The sequence below is a fragment of the Cygnus atratus genome, chromosome 9 (genome assembly GCF_013377495.2).
Source record: "Cygnus atratus isolate AKBS03 ecotype Queensland, Australia chromosome 9, CAtr_DNAZoo_HiC_assembly, whole genome shotgun sequence".
Classification (NCBI taxonomy): domain Eukaryota; kingdom Metazoa; phylum Chordata; class Aves; order Anseriformes; family Anatidae; genus Cygnus; species Cygnus atratus.
Window position 1 is genome coordinate 1,909,292 of NC_066370.1, and position 20,229 is coordinate 1,929,520.

At 36.9% G+C, this 20,229-nt stretch overlaps 1 protein-coding gene across 2 annotated transcripts in view; it reads left to right on the forward strand.

Annotated features, from left to right (window-relative positions):
- Positions 1-20,229, forward strand: part of SLC9A9 (solute carrier family 9 member A9) — a 216,164-nt gene that overhangs the window by 154,284 nt on the left and 41,651 nt on the right. For both annotated transcript variants that reach the window (XM_035544998.2, XM_035545004.2), the window contains exons 13-14: positions 1,632-1,680; positions 6,861-6,940. In XM_035544998.2, the coding sequence (XP_035400891.1) occupies positions 1,632-1,680; positions 6,861-6,940 (129 nt within the window). The remainder of the gene's footprint in view (positions 1-1,631; positions 1,681-6,860; positions 6,941-20,229) is intronic.

The window sequence follows — 20,229 nt, forward strand, 5'->3', positions numbered from 1 at the left end:
ATGCGTAAATGCTCTGATTTTTTTTTTTTCCCAGAACTGTGCAGTCCCTTAACTATTGTACTTCTGGTGTTTTTCTGCATTGGCCAAGTAATGTCGGTGAACACATCCAGTGAATAAGCACAGTCCAATAAGTGGATGTACAATTGGATTTAGGAGACTCAATTTTTCTTTCTGGTTCTGACCTGCTTTTTGAGTCTGGGACAGTCACACCTCCGGCTGTAGCAGCCTTCCTATCCTGCTGCCACCAAGCCATACACTCTGCGCTGCAGGGCCTGCTTTGCACAATGCTGAGCACAGAGAAGGCCCTAAATACCATGCTTCTCTACAAATCCAGTGTCAGGTGGTTAAACCTTCATGTATGTTTCTTTTCCCATGTAAATGTTTGTTTTAATGAAATGGAAAAAAATTAATTTGCCTGTACTCTAAACTAACGAATAGGTTAGTGCCATTAGAAACTTGTTCTAGCAATTTAAAGAACGGGACAAAAAGGAAAAGAAACAGCTGTTCATTGTCTCCTTGTTGAGTCAGTATCAGGATCATTATTATTAATACAAAGATAGAAATACTTGTGCCTGGAGGACACAGCTTCGTTGAAACTCAAAAACTGTGACAGAAACAAACCTCCTTTCAACTCTTCCATCCACTATTTACATATAAAAAATTGCTACTTTGCATGTAGTTCCTGTCGTTGTCTCTGACTGAAAAGTTTATGCATAATATTTACAGGAAAGAATGTTGAGTATGTAATTGTTAATATTAAATATGATTTTAAAATATATTGTTTTAATATGTTTGTGTAAAATATATTACTGGAAGCAAAAACATACTCAAGAAGTTGGATTGTCAGAAAAACAGCACAGTGACCTTAAATGAGTATCTGGGGAATTAATACATTTTCTTCATGTCAGTAATTCTGCGTTAGCTGAGTGGAACTGGTAATATGTGGGAGCTTGTGAGACGTGCTGTTTGCTAGCTGTGGACTTCAGATTCCAGTGACCGCTCTCTGCTTTTTCCTTTCTTGGTGTGAACATCAGCACAAGCCTTCCTCTGTTGTTCAGCTCATAACATCTCTCAGTTGCATTTGTCTTCAGTTCTGAGCATCAGCTGGACTCAAAGTATGCCAATTCTTCCATCATGTCACTTTAATAATGCAATTTTTTTTCCCTGTCCATATAAGTAAAGTGCTTTCCAGGTTCTCATCATCTTGCATATCACTCACTGCAACCTCCTTGGCCCTCTGGTTTGCTCCCTTGTACTCTGTGTGCCAAACAAAGCCCTGCCAAATGCTACAAGCCATCTGTGATGCAGCATAGTCAAGAAACTCCTCAGTCCTGCCATCTCCTCCATATCCCTCTTAAACTCCAGTTCCTCCTTGGTTGACTTGGTTGTCTTTTACCAGATATGAATCAAAGCTAAGGTGAAGACCAAATCTCAGCTGTTACAAGTAGCAGCAGTTTAACAGTCTTGGTGTTTGTAACAACTTGAACTTCTTGATTTGAAAAGTGATCTTAATGTTTTGTCAGCTCCTCTGCATTGTTCACCTAGTAGGAAATGAGAGAAAAATTTCTATCCTCAAAGCTCTCTTATACATCAGACCACTACCATGTTGTTGTTTGTTTTTTTAAAAACAGAGTTGGTGTAGATCCAGATGAAGACCTCAAAGGACAAGCTGCAAGCCAGGTACGTTGGGATTTCAGATGTATGTGCTGAATTAAAAGCTATTCAGAAGTTGGCAGAATGTGTTTGTCAAATATAGCGTTATAGCTGGAAATTGTTAAAACAGGTAAATTAAAAATAAAAAGGAGCTGTAAAGTATCTTTATAGTACAAGGTACAAAGAAAGGAGATATATTTTTCATTGCGTTTGTATCATTAAAATTTTGTAACTGAAAATGTTATAGAGCTTTGAAGAAAATTATAAATGAATGCAAAGATATCCTGGGAAGTCTAATAAGCAAAATAATAGAAGTATGGCCTTCATAAATTCAACTATTTATCACCATCCAAATGTCACGCTTATGGAAATGAGACATTTCATGACAACATTTAATTTCCTGGATTAAAAAAGGAAAGCATGTAATGCTTAATCCTAATAGGTCACGTTTCTGAAAATATTTTAACATTGAAACCTGAGTGTATTGAGAACTTGAAAACTTTAAACTAAAAGAGGCTATCTAGCAAGCTGCAGCTGTTCATCTGTCAACCTCCCTTTTTTTTTTTTTTTGTCATATACGTATGGAATTGTTTCAAGTACGGCACTGTCTGCAACAGCAGTATAAATCTGTATGAGAGTCAGTACACAAACAGGACATCCTCCAGCTTGGTAAATGGAACACCAGTAGGACTAGGGAAAATCAGCATGACAGTTGACAAATTGCCAAAGTGAAAAAACAAAAAGAGTGTCAAAAAAGAATACTGTCTTCCTCTTTCTAGGTAATACCATCCCATGCATTCCTTCAGACTACCCAACTAGAAGTGAAATTGGAATTATCGAAAAATGAGAGAAATGTAGAAAATGAGTTAGAGCAAAACATGAATAAGAGGTATTCAGAGTCTCAACACTCATTGAAACTGGAATTCAGGTGCCTAAATGTCTTAAAGTATCTCTGAAAAGACAGAAAAAGATGATTCATATCTGATCGTATCCTTAGTTTTTACACCTCAGTCACTATTAAAAGGGCTATCACTCCATTTCACCAAGACAAGATATTGATTTATTTTGAAGCTGAAGGGACTAATCACTAATATCACTCTCCTAAGCATCTTGGTAGTAATCCCTACACAATGCCTCTGCCCAAATTCTGACCAAAGACAGGACACAGAACCTTATTCTTAATGTTAATCTGTTCTTGCTAGGATTTCAGAACTATTTAATTTTGGAAATATTCTCCTTCGCAGCAGTCACAAATTAGCAACATAACAGAATGCTGAATTGACCAGTATACATATTGACTGAATTAATATGTTTTGTGAAAACAGGATTTCTTCAGAAGCCAACAGGCTTCTGGTTTCCTCCTCCTTGTATTAAAAATGAAAATAATCATGTTTATGAATAACAGTAACACATCCAGTGTCCCAGCTGTGCCCTGTGAATCAACACCTATCTCTGTTGACAAAACTCTGCAACAGAATACAGAAGGTGTAAATAAATATAACACCTTTCATGCCCTGTCATGTCCAAGTCAGCACTCCTTACAGAATAAATTTTACCTTGGAAGATAACTTTGCTGCTATGATTTCTTCTACCCTGTGGTCTTCCATTGTGATTTCACTGAGCTTTTTGTATTTGACATCTCAATCTTTTACTAATTCAGATCTCTACAGCGTCGCCTGTAACCCTCTTTAACTAAGTACATATCAGAGTTGTTCAAATTATTCTAGGTTATTTCTTTTAATTTTCTCTTTTATCTCATCTCTTTCATTACTCTTCCCCTCCCCTTGTCTTTTTTCCTTTCCCTTTATTCCTAACATGATATTTTTATTTTACCTGCTTTTCATTTTCTTACTACATTAAGCGTGTCTTCACAATAAAATAAGTCATTTTTCTCATGTATACCCCATATAAACAACCGTCATCCACCTAAAAGAATGTTATTATAGGGAACGAAAAGCAACAGCCCTAGAAAGGAAAGTTCAAGATATGAGCTGACGCAAACTTTATACATGATGAAAACTGACTCTAATGTCCAAACAAGACAAGTAAGACCTCAATTATATTTTGAGTTCTTATCAAAATGACATCCCATTTGGCAGAACGTAGGTAACCTCACAAGACCAAAAGAGTATGCCCTGAATTAAAGCTTGTTATATCTATACATGTACTAATACACAGGCAATGATGTTGGCACCTTAGAGTTTAATTTTTTATGTATGCCTACTTATTTAAGTACTACTATGTACTAAGCCTACTATGTAACTTATTTAAGTTACAAGTTCCTTGTACACAGTTGTAGGACTTCTGATGATGCTCACTGTTTTATCCTGGGCTGGCTCAACCAGTATTTTGGGCAGTCAGCCAACAGCAAATTCCAATTCTAGTTGTAAGACCTGGACTAGTTGTAAGACTTGGAAATCCAGGGCTCGTTCCCTAGCAAAGGTATAGAGTATTCTAATTTATAATTACCATCTGTATTTCACAATGCTATAATCTCATACATCAAAAACATCTTTCAGTTTCTTTGCATCAGTTCTGCCTTGCTTTTCCTTAAAATGTGTTTACCATCAAATCATTATCATTACAAAAGCATTAACAGAAGAAAAATCAGCCTTACACTCATATCTATTTATTTACTGATGGACTGCTACAGATAGCATATATTATCATATAAAAATTAGATATAGAAATAACCAAAAGCAGTCACTTTGCTGCATATTGTATACATTCAGAGTATAAACACCAAAAGCTAACTCTAATTAGCAGAATGCAGGATAAATAATGACTAAGCAGAGTTACAAAATTGATCTATTAACAACAAAGAAAAAAAGACAAAAGCTTTCATGGCAATGAGCTTTTTAATTAATTTCCCCATTAAAAAAAAAAAGTAAATAACATTTTTTATTCAGATGGTGTTTGTAGCTCAGAAATTCTGCTATGTTAATCTCCAGCAAGACAGTGTGATACATTTTCTACAAACATTTTGGAAGACTGGGGTAGATGTAGTATTGATCTCAGGAGAAAACTGGACACCTGATAAAACACCTATCAAAATAATCTCTGTCAAGATTATGTTCATAGTTTAACTATGACTATATCTTTATTAGTATAATAAAGGACAGTATTAGTACCTTTCCCCATCAGCTTCATCCACCACTGGTTGGTGAATTTATTGCAAGGGACTAATTAGAAGAATCGCCAGTTCCCGAGTAGGGGATGAGAAACATTGGCATTTCACTTCACAGAGAAATTTGTGTCCAGAAGAGGAGATGAGCTGTCTCCCCAGCTGTTACCTCCCTGAACTGCAGGGAAAGTAAAAAGCTACTTTTTAAGACCGTAGGATCCTAAGACCAGCAACAGCCCAAAAGCATTCACACTGACATCTCCTGCCTTCCCTTAACTGTTCTGCTTCTGCAGGAACTGCACGACAGAGAACTACGCACGTTCCTATTAATGCAAAAGCTGACAAGACAGCACAGGTTTCATATACAGGAGGAAGGTGCAACACCTTCAGAGCTCAAAGCAGCCAGAGGTTCCAGCCCAGCAGATCAGGTGTGGAGCAAAGCAGCAGTAAACATTAATTCAAGAAATAAAAATAGGCCCAAGGCAGGACCTGCATACTCTGGGAGAGTTATACTCTGGGGCAGACTTTTTTGTCCACTGCTTTCACATGGAAACATGAATGCAAGAAGAAGCTAGAGATACAGTGAGTTTGGAAAGAGGAATTAATTGGCAATTATGGCTCCTGGAGATGTTAGTATGAAAACCAAGTACACAAGGGCCATTTGCAGAGCTCGCTGTGCTTTTAAGTATCCTTCCTCTGCATTGTGCTCATTGGCTGTTTGCTGCAGCCCACTCCATCACGATGTCTCTTTTCATGATTGTCCTCTTCTCATCTGTATCTCTGTCCACCTTAGTCCTTCACTGTCCTCTTTCTTTCAGTATTTTTTTTTCTGTACGGTTTATCCCAGAACTGACCTAACATAGATCTTACCTGCCATCACACTTCCCATTTAAGCCTTTTGACCCTTTTTCCCATCTGTGTCTATCTTGTCAAAATGCACTGTTAAGATATCGAGGGCCTAGAAGAGTGCTCTGCTGCTCTCTTAGGGATTAGCACCATCTTCTACCCCCCTCCAACCCTCCCAGCTACTAGATTCTGTCCTGAAATACTCAATTCAGTAATAAAGAATCTGAACCCAAGAATAATACTTGGCCTATTCAGTGCATTTGTAAATTCACTGCGACCAGCTCTGCTGTTAGCAAACTCAGCAACAGCTACAACATAGTTTCTGTCTCCATATAACCTTATCCATTAATATTATTAACATTGGCCCATTTACATGCATGTTTATGTATTACAGGAAAATAAAATTTTAATGTACTATTAGATTAAAAGAAAAATTATTAAATTGGTTTAAAATTGCACAAAGAAAAACATTTCCATTAAAAAGAAATCTAGCTTGCAGCAAAACAGACACAAGACAATAATGAAGTATCCTTTAGAGAGCTGGCAGTCCCATTCCTAATTCCATCCTGCCCCTGGTTCTTCCGCTGTGATGCCCAGAGCATGACCAAACTATCTGTCTGCACAGAAGACTGTTACAAATGCATCATTCCAAAATATGACATTGAGTAAAATGACAGCCCATCTACCTGTGCCCCAGAGTTAGGTTGACACATCGAAAGCAGTGTTTTGAGTCAGTGCATTTTGGTACTTATAATTACCCTTACTATTCTCCTGTGTTCCTATAACCTTGGAAAGAAGCACAGAAAGTAGTGTCATAATTATTAGAATATCAGGTTCCCTTTGGGAATGACATTTTGTTAGCCATACGCAAATAGCATCTGAGCTTGTAGGAGTAAACTGAAGTAATCCCACAATAGCAATTAAATCGAAATATCATTCTATTGATCTTAGAATATAGTGCTTCTCAGCTGCTTAATAAAATTGGAATCATTAAAAAACTAAATGCTGCACTCTTCTAGTGAGTATATAGCTATGAGAAATGTGCTATATGAGCCCATTTACTCATGAACCCATTCACAGAGATGACATTCCTGCACGAAAGAGGCTTTTTAAATTAAAAGGAAAAAAAAAAGCAGTTAATTGTAATTCACTTTGACATGTATTTTTAATATTAGAACTTCATATTTTATTTATGACATAAAAATGCTTTTCACTTTTTTATTTATTCATTTTGCAGAGTACATCTAACTCGGATAAAAATACAACCAAAGCTGAGAGCGCATGGCTGTTCAGAGTATGGTATGCCTTTGATCACAGGTATCCTTTTCTGTTATAAGCCACAGATGATAGTTTCATTACAACTGGCACCTTCAAAATACTCAAAAAAAAAAAAGGCTGTATGTTCAGAAACATGTTAAACATTTCTAAACACATTAAAAGAAATTACACTTTTGTAAGGAGAAGAATTCTTCAAAGTTCAAATACACAGAAGTTGTTGAGAAGCAGGGCAGTGCAGTGGTGAGGCTATAGCAGTGAGAACCAGCTGCGATCAGAACCTCTGCCCTACAGCAGTATATAGTCAATAGGTTTAAACAAATTAACCTTTTTAAATCGCAGGAGAAAACTAAGCCAGTTATAAATCAGATCTGGTGTAAATTCTGTGTTTGGGAAACCAAGAGATTATATAGACTGAAGCAGCCCAGTGGCTTCTGAACTTTTATATCCTCAGAGCGGTAGCTAACCAAGAAGAAGCAAAAATAAGAAAACACTGGTTTGCCCACACCTCTTACAAACCGCAGAGAAGGATGCACCCATTGTGAAGATGTAGCTCCCAGGATTTCCCTGGAGCTCATACTTCACATTCCTTAGATTTCTGAGCTTTTGTGCTTCCATTCACATTCCTACTGAGACAAAACACTTGCAGCTACATCTTCCCAAAGCAAAGGTAGAGCATACACTCTTTGACACCCATGCTGTCACTACTGCTGGTGGCAAAGAGACGTTAAAGCTACAATTCTAATTTGTCATTTTAATCTGACTCTGGAGAGGCTTTGCATAGATATCAGTGAGATCCCATGATAACAATCGTGCCCTAAGCCTTTAACAGAAAACACAATGAATATAACAGAAGTCCTCCTGCTAAGTTCCACACATACATGCAAAGCTCTACCAATAGTCTCCATTATTCAGTAACACATCTATTAATTATTCCATTGCCCTTCACTACTCAGCAGAAATTAACGTTCCAACTACATGTATGCTTTTTTCTGATATGAGCTACAGCAAACTAGCATGAAATATTTCAGCAGATAAAATGCTACCCTTGGGGAATATAGCTTCCTAAGAGGAGTTCAAGTGAAGTTATCCTTCAAAGAGACTTCTGATGGAAAAAAAGAAAAAAACATTTTCTTGGTTAAAAATGAATGCATTACCCTAATTCAACTACCAGAGCAGTTTTAAGGGCCAAGAAGTGCTTAGAATTAAAATGTTTCCCTAGGACAATTATTTAAGGATACTTAGAAATAGTAGGTAAATGCAGTATGAAGTGGAAAATGTTTAAAAATTAATGCTGAGTACAAGCATAACTGGTTTAAATACCACCCAGTCCCACTTCTTTTTCAGAAGGAATAGCCTGTGGTTGTGTATTAGCAGCTGTAAGTTGAAAGGGACAGATGAACAGGGAAAAAATAAATAAATTTTTGTGCTCTGAAAGGGAAAAAGAAGAGAGAGAGAAAACAAGAAAACATGTCCAAGAAAGGCAAGAATTGGGCAAAGGTATGAAAAAAGAATGAAAGAGGCAACAAGGGTAAAGCTAGAAAACAAGGGATTGAGACAGAAGGAAAAGACAGAAATCAATATGAAATAGTTGGACATCACTACATGCAAAGCGAAAAGACTGTAGAATTCATTCACCAGAAGTGAAAACAAAGGTTGTCTTTTCTACTGTCTTCTCAGAGGTTTTCTGTATAGTACAGATCTTGAAATGGGGTTTCTGATGCTCTACTCTAGAAAATCTGGTTTCTAAGTCTTTTGCACTTCAGGAAAATATTGTAAAAGTGTTTGTGTTTTCTTTTAAAGATTCTTAAAAAGAGTACATTCTTTTCAATCTCTTCAAGTCATAATCTTCCTTCAGAATTCAGATTTTCAGAAATTATAGCCATGCCAATATCCTGAAATATATTTTCATTACAAACAGTACATCCATATTTTACTAATACCAAAAATGTATGTCCATATACAATAACAGTTCAACTCACTAATGCTGTGACTTGCAGCACTGAGCATTTATTTATTCACTATATTTCTGAAATACATTATTTTCAGGGAGACAGAAATTATCCACCCCAGCTTTCTAGGTTTGCTTTTCTCTGCCTAATGCTACAAAGCTGTGCTGCTAAATTTAAAACAAGAAATTGTCATGTAGCACAGCACTTATGCCTAGTGCAAGGTTGTACAGAGGATTATAATAAAGTTTCCGAAGAAAACATACTGAAAAATAACAATCTTTTTGGTAATATACTTCAAAAGTATACATGACTGCAACATTTCTATATTTCGACATTTGCTCTTAGGCTTTAACACAAATATGCTCATTCTTCTGGCAATAACACCTCCTATATGCCTGTTCATTTCATGGGCAAAAAGCTAAAGGGAAGAAACAACACTGAAGAAGTCAAAAAGGTGTGTATTAGACAACAGAAAAGGGCCCAACTAGGGTAGAACTGTACAAAAAAAAAAAAAAAAGACTAAGAATCAGATTTTATTTTTGTTCTGAATGAAAAAGTAGGAGTCCATCTGACTCCTGATCCAGAGTCAGATGGATTCAATATGGGTTGTTTTCTTTAAGCAAGTATCTTTGAAACAGGTATTGACGTCTAAGAAAAACATACTGTTCTCTAAAATCTAGGCTAAGAAATGTTAATATTGGAATAACAAAAGTGAAGACGACATCATTTAAGTCATCATAAGTGAGGATGCTGATCCAAGATAACATCTTGGATATTCATTTCAGTAATTTAAACAATTACAATATAAAACAAAATACTTGGTATCTGACAGTGGGTAAATTCCACTGAATTTATTTCAGCTTCCTTGTTTTTACAGCCTTTTGGTACACTACCATTTGAAGCTGTGGTATACTCCTAAAGGCTAGTGGAGATGTGAGGAAGGAAAAAAATTTTAAGAATTTGTTTGGGGGAAAAAAAACAGCTCTATAAGCATGTCTTTGTATTGTTGATGGGGTTTTGTGGTTGTTGTTTTTTCTCCAAAGCAGATGTAGCCAAGTTTAGCTAATGAATAAGTAGGTGGAAATTTTGTCCTGCAAGGACAAGAACCTGTGTACATAAGGGCAGAGCTCAAATAAATGGTGAGCAAAGTTGTCCAGTCCCATGCATCCCACAAAATTGTAGCTTTGCTCCCAGCTAGTAGCAATTTGCTTTTAACTCTTCTCAGTCTTTACTTGCTTACTGCAGCCAGGTTGTATATAAGAGTATCACTGTTTCTTATTGCCTAATCCCAAGACATTGTATCCCTGTCTAGAGTTGGAATTCTTTCTCGTCATCGTAGGCCTGTATTCCCAGTCACAATCTATTGCTTAAAATCAAAGTAAAATGAATCTAAGCATGTCTTGCAAAGAGTCTTTACCTGCTTTTCCAGCTCCTTTGGACTAACCTCCTGCAATAATTTCTAGTTTAATACAATATTACACAAGGCTTTGTGTCCACTAAGACTTCTTGCTCTCTCTGTATTCATACAATACTGAGTGCCTGGTGTGGGGTCATTGTTGCTCTCACTGGCTGTTCTGTAGCATCAGTCAGGAAGATGACTGCACTGTTCTGCTTCTTACACTGTGTACTGAGAGGAGAAGGTATTTGGGACACAAAAATGCAGAAATAACTGAAAGTGAAGATAAAAAAGGGAACATAATGTATCTGCTAAGATGTCTCCATCCATAAATGCTCATGATCTTCATAAGGAGAAGCCTACATTATGTAGCAGGATACGTACATTTAAAAGGTGAGCTTACTCTTTAATACCACAGGCTCAAATTTATATTGAGAAAAGAATAGTTACTTTGTAATATGAAAACATGCAAAACTACAATAGAGGAAAGTAAAAAGAGAAGGAAGAGAGAGGATAGCTTTACATTCATGATAAGTTTCTTTTAATATTTCATAAGTGTTAAACTGAAAAAGATAGACCTTGTGCACACCTACAGCCAAGTCTAATCCTTTTTTCTCTGGCAGCGGGGTAAGACGGGATTGCGTGATGTGGCCAAGACCAAATGACCAAAGCTCTAGGGCTACCTATCTTTGGCAGATATGAGGGCTGAGAAGAGGTAGGATAGTTGTTGTCAGCTGGCAAGCATGGGTACTGTAGGTGTTACGGTGACACACCTGCATCCTTCATATCTCTCCAAGTTGGCAAGTCCTCCTAGGAATATTGCTGTCTGACTTCCACTGAGCTGTGATTTTTGGTGCCCTCACATGCACACTGTCACAAATAGGAGGAGGAGGAGAGGTTTCTCCTCCTTTACAGATTTCTTTTGAATTTGAGGAACTAACATTCAGTTACCCTGAATAGAAGCAGGAGTCTGGGACTGTGAGAGCCAATTCTCCATAAAGCAACTTCTAAAAGCATTTCTACTTGAACTGCAGTTATCCATCATTCAGATGCATTCATTTCAGTTTCAAAAAGGTTGTTTGTGTCCCTTGCACTTACCTGAAATCAATCAGCCAAAAGGAATTGCATTATTTGTAGACTTTAGTTTATCCTCCTTAACTTATCAGGGCAGCTATCATTTTATTTCTCCTGTGCTTTGTACATGGATAAAACAGACATAATGGCTGCCTATAAAGTAAGATAAGTACTATTCTGTGCCTGTGAGAAAATGGGAAAGCTGCTAAAAGCAAAAGTCCATTCCAGGGTGAACTGACAATCAAAGAAAAATTCAGCATTTTGTGGCCTTCAGCTGAATGTTCCTTAAGAGGTGACTTGCGACTGACCTATCGGAAATAGATGTTTTGGAAAGAAAAGACAAGAGGCAGTAAAAGCATGCGTGTGCACACCATTTTCTTTCACTTGCTAGAGAAGGAAAGTTTTCTTAATTACTAATATTCTGATTTGGTAATATTTATCACTTCAGTGACAAGAGTAAAATAGTACTCAGTGTCCTAGCTTTGGACCAAGACCTTATTTTGCTAGAGAGCTTCCAAACTGAGTAAAGATAACTCTACATCAGAGACTTCAGTTTTGTTATGAACCAAAGAAGCATCAGATAAGGCAATATAAGCAAATTCAAGTAGCTCACACAAACAGTAATGTAGAATTCGCTGCTAGCAAAAGGTGGGATCCACAGAGGAGAAGTGCTAATCTAGCACAGGGATCAGGTTTTGCAGGTGTTACAAGCAGATCATAATAAAATCTGAGAGGAAGGCAAAAATACCAGTCAATGGATTGGAGTGGACATCATTACATGAGACATCATTACATAAGCATGACACAAGAGCAGTTGACTATCATAAAGCTCTGTCAAGCACTGCAAACTTGAGAAGGACAAGGTCCCCAAAAGACATTTTATTAGTAGCACTAATTGCCTAAACTTGGTTCAAACCTCATTCAAACAACACATTTGAAAGCTTGCGATCTATGAAAACTCATTGTTCTTTTTACGGCACAGATAATCAGTATATCTGATTTGGGGCCATTACCTGACCCTTTCCAAGGACGCAAGATTGTTGAAACTCTGCAAATTAACCTAATAAATAAACATGGATAATGATTAGCCAGAATAATAAGTGACCTCAGTTTGTCCTCCATTCACAGAAGGAAAACTGAATGAACAATTCTTAAACAATCCACATTGATTATGCAAGTAAAATTCTCATTTGGGAAGTTTGTCTCACCTCAGTTCCTTGAAAGTCTCTTTCCTGTCCAGGTATTTTTTACAAGAAAATATTACTAAAAATAAGTTAAATACCAGCTATGAATAAAAAATACAAAGTTCTAAATGAAAAAAAAAAAAAAAAAAGGTTATTTTACAGTATTTGACACATGCTACTTTTCACGATTCTGTTGCATAAAGACTTATGTAAAGATTTGTGACAGTTTCTTGTTTTTACTGCACAACATAAATCTTTGAACTCACCCTTTCCCCACCATGATTCTGAAGGAAGACAGGAGCTGCAGGAACTTTGGTTCCACAAAATATAATCAAAAGGAGATAAAGTTTGAATTTTTTGCTATTTAGATTTTTCATTCTTACTCAATACACTGTGGAAAGATCTATTTACATGTTTAGAGCTGAAAAAATAGCAAAGAAAAAAATAGTTATGAAGAAAAACTGACAATCGAAGACAACAGAAAGGTTGGATTCTTTTTCATAGTCTAATTTCATTTTAAAGTCATTCTGAGAGTGAACTTTTTCTTTTTTCCTCTCCAAAGGCTTTACTCTTTACTTCACTGGTAGCTAAGCTATTATATAAGATTTCTTTAATGTCTTCATAGTATGCAGTATTTTTGCCTTTAAAGGAAGGAATAGGGAAACATTGGGGAAACTTTATAGGATTTCAAAACTCAATTTTCAAAATAATGCTTAAATAGTGCAGGCATGATACTAGTGGAAAACGCGAGCATATCATTGCTGTTGCGAGCTAAGAAAAGGCAAACTGATTCAGTGCGATAAGAGATTCACAGTGAAGTCCAAAAAAACGTTCTGTAAGCTGCTACTGAATCCATGTTGCTGTCCTTTGGAGACATGCAGGGCCAGGTTCTATTTTCTGTACTTGGCATCGAACAGTCATTGATTTTTGTAGGAGTTCTGTTTGGTATCTAAGGCAGAGCCTGGCCTACAGCTTATTCTAGACAATTTAGTGTAGAATCACCAGTTTTTTGCATTTAACATCCTGGCTCATTTGACGTAGCATACATTTGGTTTGTGCTGTTCAAGGGATTCTTTCAATTTCTGATGACAAGGACCACAACAAAAAGAATGTTTCATTGAGGCTACCAAGCCCAATATAACTGCATGGGTCTTTGTGCGACTATGCCACTTCCTTTCATGTAAACCTATATTAAACCATGTTAATATCTGCAATAGCTAGAAACTACAATCCTCATCCCACAAGGAGTTCTAAGTTTTAAAAATATTCATTAAAAAAAAAAAGACATTTTAATTTTTTTGGGTACAAAACAACTCCAAAGCTTATTTTAAAAGTCAAAATGTTATTTTTGGGAATGTTTCTGAAACATTTCCAAGGTTCATCCACTGCATAGGATCTGGCAGCCCACCAAGTAAGTCAGAAAGTTGACAAAAATGTAGAGAAGTCGAATTGGAGACTCTGTAGTCTGCCTTTTGTGGGGCTCTCAGCAGAGGCTGTTAATGTACCTTCCACATGGGTTGCTGGAGCCAGGGGAGTAAAGGGGAGAGGGACAGCAAACCTAGTAAAGTTCCAGCCTAGCATGCCACTGACTGAATTGGACTTTTTGTTTTATTATTATTATCGGTGAACCAGTGCTTTAGACACAGAGATAACATATCTGTAAGTTTTTGTCTGGGTCTGCCTAATTTCCTGTTCTAGCAGCTAAATTTTAAGAAGCCCCTTTCTCTGCAAGCACCACCACCTGCTTCATGCCCATTGGGGAGCCAACAGTGCCCCAGCCTAAGGAACCTTTGCCTACACCCCAGGGCTGAGATATTTGAGTCATTCCTCCCAGATTTACCAAGGACCAGTTCTGAAGCTATTCAGCAGACTTTCAATCCCCACTACAAGCACATAGCACTTCATACAGCCAAGGCCTCAGTAAGGCAATCCAGCTTGCAGAACTGCTTTCATTTTTCCCTTAATGTTTTTTTCAGCTGCATTAAGCCACCACAGACAGCTGTTGCATGTTAAATCTAAACAGTATCAAGATTTATGCTTTACCATGAGAGGAATATAGGCATATTTTGTACAGAAATACTATACTAATCGATATTGGCCAAGAGTCAAATGCTCTAGAATGGACAAAATTTACAACTAGAAAAATTCCTTCATTTAAAAAAAAAAAATCCATTTCTGCAGCTTACTTCTGCCTGTACAGCTGTAAGTTACCATACCTATCCACTCAAATACAGAACTCGAAGGAGTTGATCCAAAGCCCATTGAAGTGAACATGCTCACAGTTTATTGACCTGGACAAACTACTGCTCAGGCTACCTTAGCATTTGATTTTACTGGTGGATATTGATTATTATTCCATGTGACAGTTCTTAATTCTGCTTTATTTTTTCTCCACTTCTCACTTTATTACAACATACTGTAGCCTGAACATACAAAGCAGCAGAGGCCTATGCTTGTATTAGTCCACTCGAGCATGAAATTAGTTTGCTGGCTGACAATACTTAACAGTACCCAGGAGACCTAAATATGATACAGGAATACCGGAAGCACCTAACGTAGACTTAATCAACCATACTTAGATTCTTCTTCTAAGGCTCTATTATTTCATTTACAGCCTTGGATACACAAAAAGTTACTTTGCATTACACCTAAAGTGTTTTCAAATGTTCTTCTGCATGTGTATCTTCCACTGTCTTCCAAGCCACTTAGCACATAACAGGATGCTTGGATGTGCACGCAGCACATGCTGCATATGTAATACCATCTATAAATGGTACTTCTTTTATAGCAGCAATTGTCACAGCAAGATGTTGCTAATTAGAACATTACCTGAGCAAGAAAGTGGTTGTATTTCCTCATAAGGGTTTGTCAATAATGTTAAATCACAGTGGTATTCTCATAAAAGCCCTAAGACTATAAAGGAATTCAGTATGATTAAGGTTATTACCAGGAATCCAAAGGGCACATTAATGATTTGCCATGCATTAGAAAGTATTGTTGAATTGAACTCTTTTATAGAAAGCTAATATCAGGATGCAAAGCCCTTAAACACTGGACAAATGTTCCAGTGGGTGTGGATTGGGCCCTCAATAGGCCTTATTCAGAAGCTTTGTCTGTAGCCTGGCATTCTTCCCACCTAGGAGGTGGCTGTAGAACGGGCACTGCTGGTATGGGCTCTGATGGCTGAGTTGAGTGCAACTACTTCAGCATCCTCAAACACAGAACCACCAATCAGGCTAAGGCAAAAGTACAAATGCGTGAAGGGGAAAAAAAAAAAAAAATGCTTGCCTCTAATTTTAAGAAAACTCCAGCAATCAGTGATTCAAAATAATGCACTTCTCGACAGCAGAAAAACTCAAGAGCTGTTTTCTGTTTTCTGATATTGAAATAGGTGCCTGATTCACCGTAACACGTGCATCATCACACATTCAAATATATGGTGCATCAATACATTTGCACTTCTCCTCAAGGGGACGTAAAGGGCAGGTGGAGGGAATAAATCAGAAGAATGAAAATACTGATACAGGGCTGACTATAGGCTTGCATGAGGGGTTGTAGCAGGACATTACATTTCAGGAGCTCATTTTAACTACTTTCACAGGATGCATAAGTCCAAAGCAGGAGAGACAAAGTCTGTCTTTCATCTTAACACTGCACTATGAGCTTCAAAAGTATAATTAAAGCCTGAGTATAGAGCCAAGAGGAATACAGCTTATTAATTCAGATAAATAAATTCATAAGTACAGACCTAGAACATCCCAGGGGACTGAGGGGTAGATATTAATTGTTTTGGGGTTGGGTGTTTTTCTGTTTTTGTTTCTAGTTATCATAAACAGAGTCTAATTTGACCTACAGATAAAGAAAATCAGCCTCAGCTGGTTCTATTACCATAAAGACAGCATCACAACCACAAAACCTATTACCCTCTGTTCTTAGTGGTAGAGGGGAAAAGGAATATGCTATGACTTACAGGGTTTGGCCTGTGACAGAGTGGAACAGACCAATTATTTTATTCTATGAACTCTGTTCTTTCTACTTTTAGAAAAAGGGGCTGTTCCTAAAGATGGACAATAAAGGAGTAGCTGGCTGCACAGAACGTTTTCAGCTGCTCCTTTGTGGCTAGGTCACAACCTAGTCATAGCAAGCCATAGAAGTGCCCAGAGCAGAGAAATAATTAACAGATTGTAAAATAGTAGCTTTCACATAGGGTATACAGTGTACCTAAAAGATCATGAAAATAATACCAAAAAATTGTGTCTCCAGTGTTCTGGAGCTGCTATTTCAAGCAGCAAGAAATACTGTCATGAAAGGTTAGGAAATGCATCTTTAATTACGTAAAGGAATAGAATAAGTGTTTGGGGCTGCTGAGTTTAGTCAGATTTTTTTTTTTTTAATCTTGTACTATTGTACATGATGAAAACAGTTTTAACCTCTTAAATATACATTTAGAAGTTATTGTAAAGCATGCAATATTTATGCAGACAATTTTTTATAGATTTTTTTTTTCTTTTTATGTTTTTCCATGTAATTATGTAGTAGGGACACAGTCTACAAATGGTAAAATCTCAAGTTCTTTGAAGTTCCTAGGCAGCGGTGATGGACTTCGAATAAAACACACCCTATAAAATTTCTAACAACCAGACAGTGAAATACTCAATCTCGTAAAAGCAACCTGGTGATTTTTCTGAACTGATTCTTTATCACATTATAGTACTTTAAATATTTAACTTCATATGCAGAAATAGAGAAAAACAGTTGAAAAATGAAACATTTGTCTACGGTTCTTTGAAATACGGAATTTCTTAATTCACTGTCATCTTGAATTGGTTAAGCAATGGTAAATTGTTATTTATTTATAAAAGATCCAGCTATAAACAATTATTGTTGGATCTTTTCTTATACCATCATTAGGCAAACTTCTGCTCGGTACTACCTATTTTAAAGAAAAGTCCCTGCTCTTCCTTTGCAATGTCTATGAATAGTTCAAGAAGAGATTCCTTCCTCATTTCACTTTATATTTTTATGTATGCTGCTGAGGACCTGCGGTCTGAACTCAGAGATGACTTGAGCTGTGGTTGTAACATCAAGGTTAATACCACCAACTTTAGCGCAGTCCATTAGTCATAGTTTACACCAGTAGAAGACAAGTTATCTAAGCATATAGTCTTCAAGCCTTTCATTAGACATGCTTTGGGCTTCAATCTCATAAGAGCCTCAGTTGCACCAGTAAAAAAAAGCTTCCCTATTAACGTCTGCTCTTTTCCAAACTAGTAGGAAAGAAATTTCCTCCATTCTATGTTTTAGAAAAAAAGGATGGGGGAAGCAGATTTTCCCACAGCTGTTACACTATCCTACATAGCCTTGGTCGTGAAGCTGCTTATGCTGTCTGATTCCCCAGTGGCCAGCTGTCAGGTGGGAAGGGGGAGCTCAGCCTTAGAGTATAGAAACCTGATTTACAATTTAACTATCAACAGAACATCTAAAACCAGTTTGAATAATTTTGAAAAGTAATGATAATCCCTAATATTTCCAATATGATTAAGATAAGAATTGATAGACCCCTTTTAATAGGGAAGCACAGAAATGGTTTTTACTCATAAAAAGCACAGCATGATTTATTCAAAGCTTGATTCTTCATTAAAGTTACAGGACTGTGCATGTCACAAATGGTTAAGGTTTTGAAATTCTTTGTGGATTATTCACTGAAATTTGCATTGCTACACAGCACAAACTATTTTTGGATTCTGCATAAATAGAATATCTAATATAGAATTACATTATAATGAAATATGCAATAATGCAAGTACTCATAAAGTTCTTTTCACGTACTTCAGGCATCCAAAATTCTCAAATGCATGAAATATAATTACACTTGCTGCACAAATGACTGCATATCAGGTTCACTCACATTTAACTAAAACTCAGATTTGAAAATGTATATCTATATGTATATATACAGTATGCTAAGACATAGTTAAACTGCTATTAATATTTTGCATCATGGCCAGAGGGAAAGTGGAGCAAATAAAGATGTGGTTGGCCTGTAGGGCTTGGTCCTTCTAGCTAAACTAGAGGCTCATATTTTGTGATATGCAGAAAATGCTATTTATTAATGATCCATGAAAATGCATATAAAGCAGCCTTGGATCTGATTGTTCCACAGGTTGCTACCCAAATTTAAAGAAGCAATATATAGTTTTTATGTTTTCTTATCTGCTACTCAATTCAACAATACCTTACATTTTAAAATACAAGGAAAGAATAAAAATAATGTGAAAAATACGTAAGCATAAAATACTTACATACTCCACATCAAATGTATGAATATTTTTCAACTCTGTCTTTTCCCTCGCTTTCATTCTCAATTACATAATGGTGCAGCCTCAGCAGCTGTATTCATATAGAAACAACACAGCCTCACTAGAGGCTGATTGGTATCTTGCCTGCTAGGATAATTTTCTCAGGAAACAGCAACAATTAATTCAACCCCTGTTGGTCCAAGAAGAACCAAAAATCCCAATTTTCACTTCTCAGATGAGTGCTTTAACACCTAAGCTATTATGTTTAAAAAAAAAAAAGCCAGTAACTCACCTGGCAGCTGAGATTTTTTGGTTCAGTTCACTGCTGTCTCAATGAGTTAGGGATGGTACAAGGACACCTAACTTAGCATGTCACTCTGGGAAACAGGGCATAAATGAAATATCTCCACAACCACCTCCAAACTGCAGTGATTCGGAGGTGTCTGCCTATTTGATGTCTCCCTCCCCAGCCCAGATTGCTTCTTAGAGTGCATAGGGATAGGATTAGGAACTCATAGAAATTTCTAGCTAAAAATGCAGATGTCTCGTGTTTGTTCTTAAATCTGCTCATTTTACTGTATTATATATCTTCATTAATATATCCATGAACATAAAGGAGCATTGAAAATTACATTTTTATTGTAACTTTTTATATGACAATAAATACACTACTCATCTCTGTATGTTTTTGGTTTATGCTCTGTTGCTGCAGATTCAACAAGGCAGCCATGTATTTATGGTGGCATCTTTACTTTTGCACTTAGGAGAGCTAGATTTTTATTTATTTATTTATTTATTTTTTAAGTATAAAGATGTGACTGCTTACAAGCATGAATACAAAATGAGCATAATGTCTTAGACATAATGCTTACTAGGTCTTTATCAACATACACATCCTTTGTACAGCACAGAACAGTGATCTGTGACCTTTTCCAATAAGAATGGACTGATAACATTTTCCTAACATCAGACGTGTCTGATCAAAATAGTCAACCCTTGCACCAGACCTTCCCACACTCAGTCCAGACATGAAGTGTTCCTTCCAGAAATGCACACCACCTCTTTAGGGGCATTTACAGCAATATTCCTCTTGCCGATCTGGCACAAACATAATGAACGTCTGAGGTGTGATTTCATGCACAGAGCATCAGGTCCAATCAATACAAATGAACAAAAATGCCTGCACCTTCTCTAGCAAGCAGACACATGCTCTCCCAGCCTCCACACGCAAGGCAACTGCAATCTAACAGTCACAGTCCATACGAGTAGTACCAAGGCTGAGCAACTATCTCCTGAGTGCACACAGCAGGGAAAGACCAACTAAGTATGCTATGAGATGCAGTGAAGAAGCTACAGCAAATAGCCAAGGATCAGAGGAGGCTGGAAGCTCAGGGCAAATGCAACACACGCTCACAGGCCTTCTCAG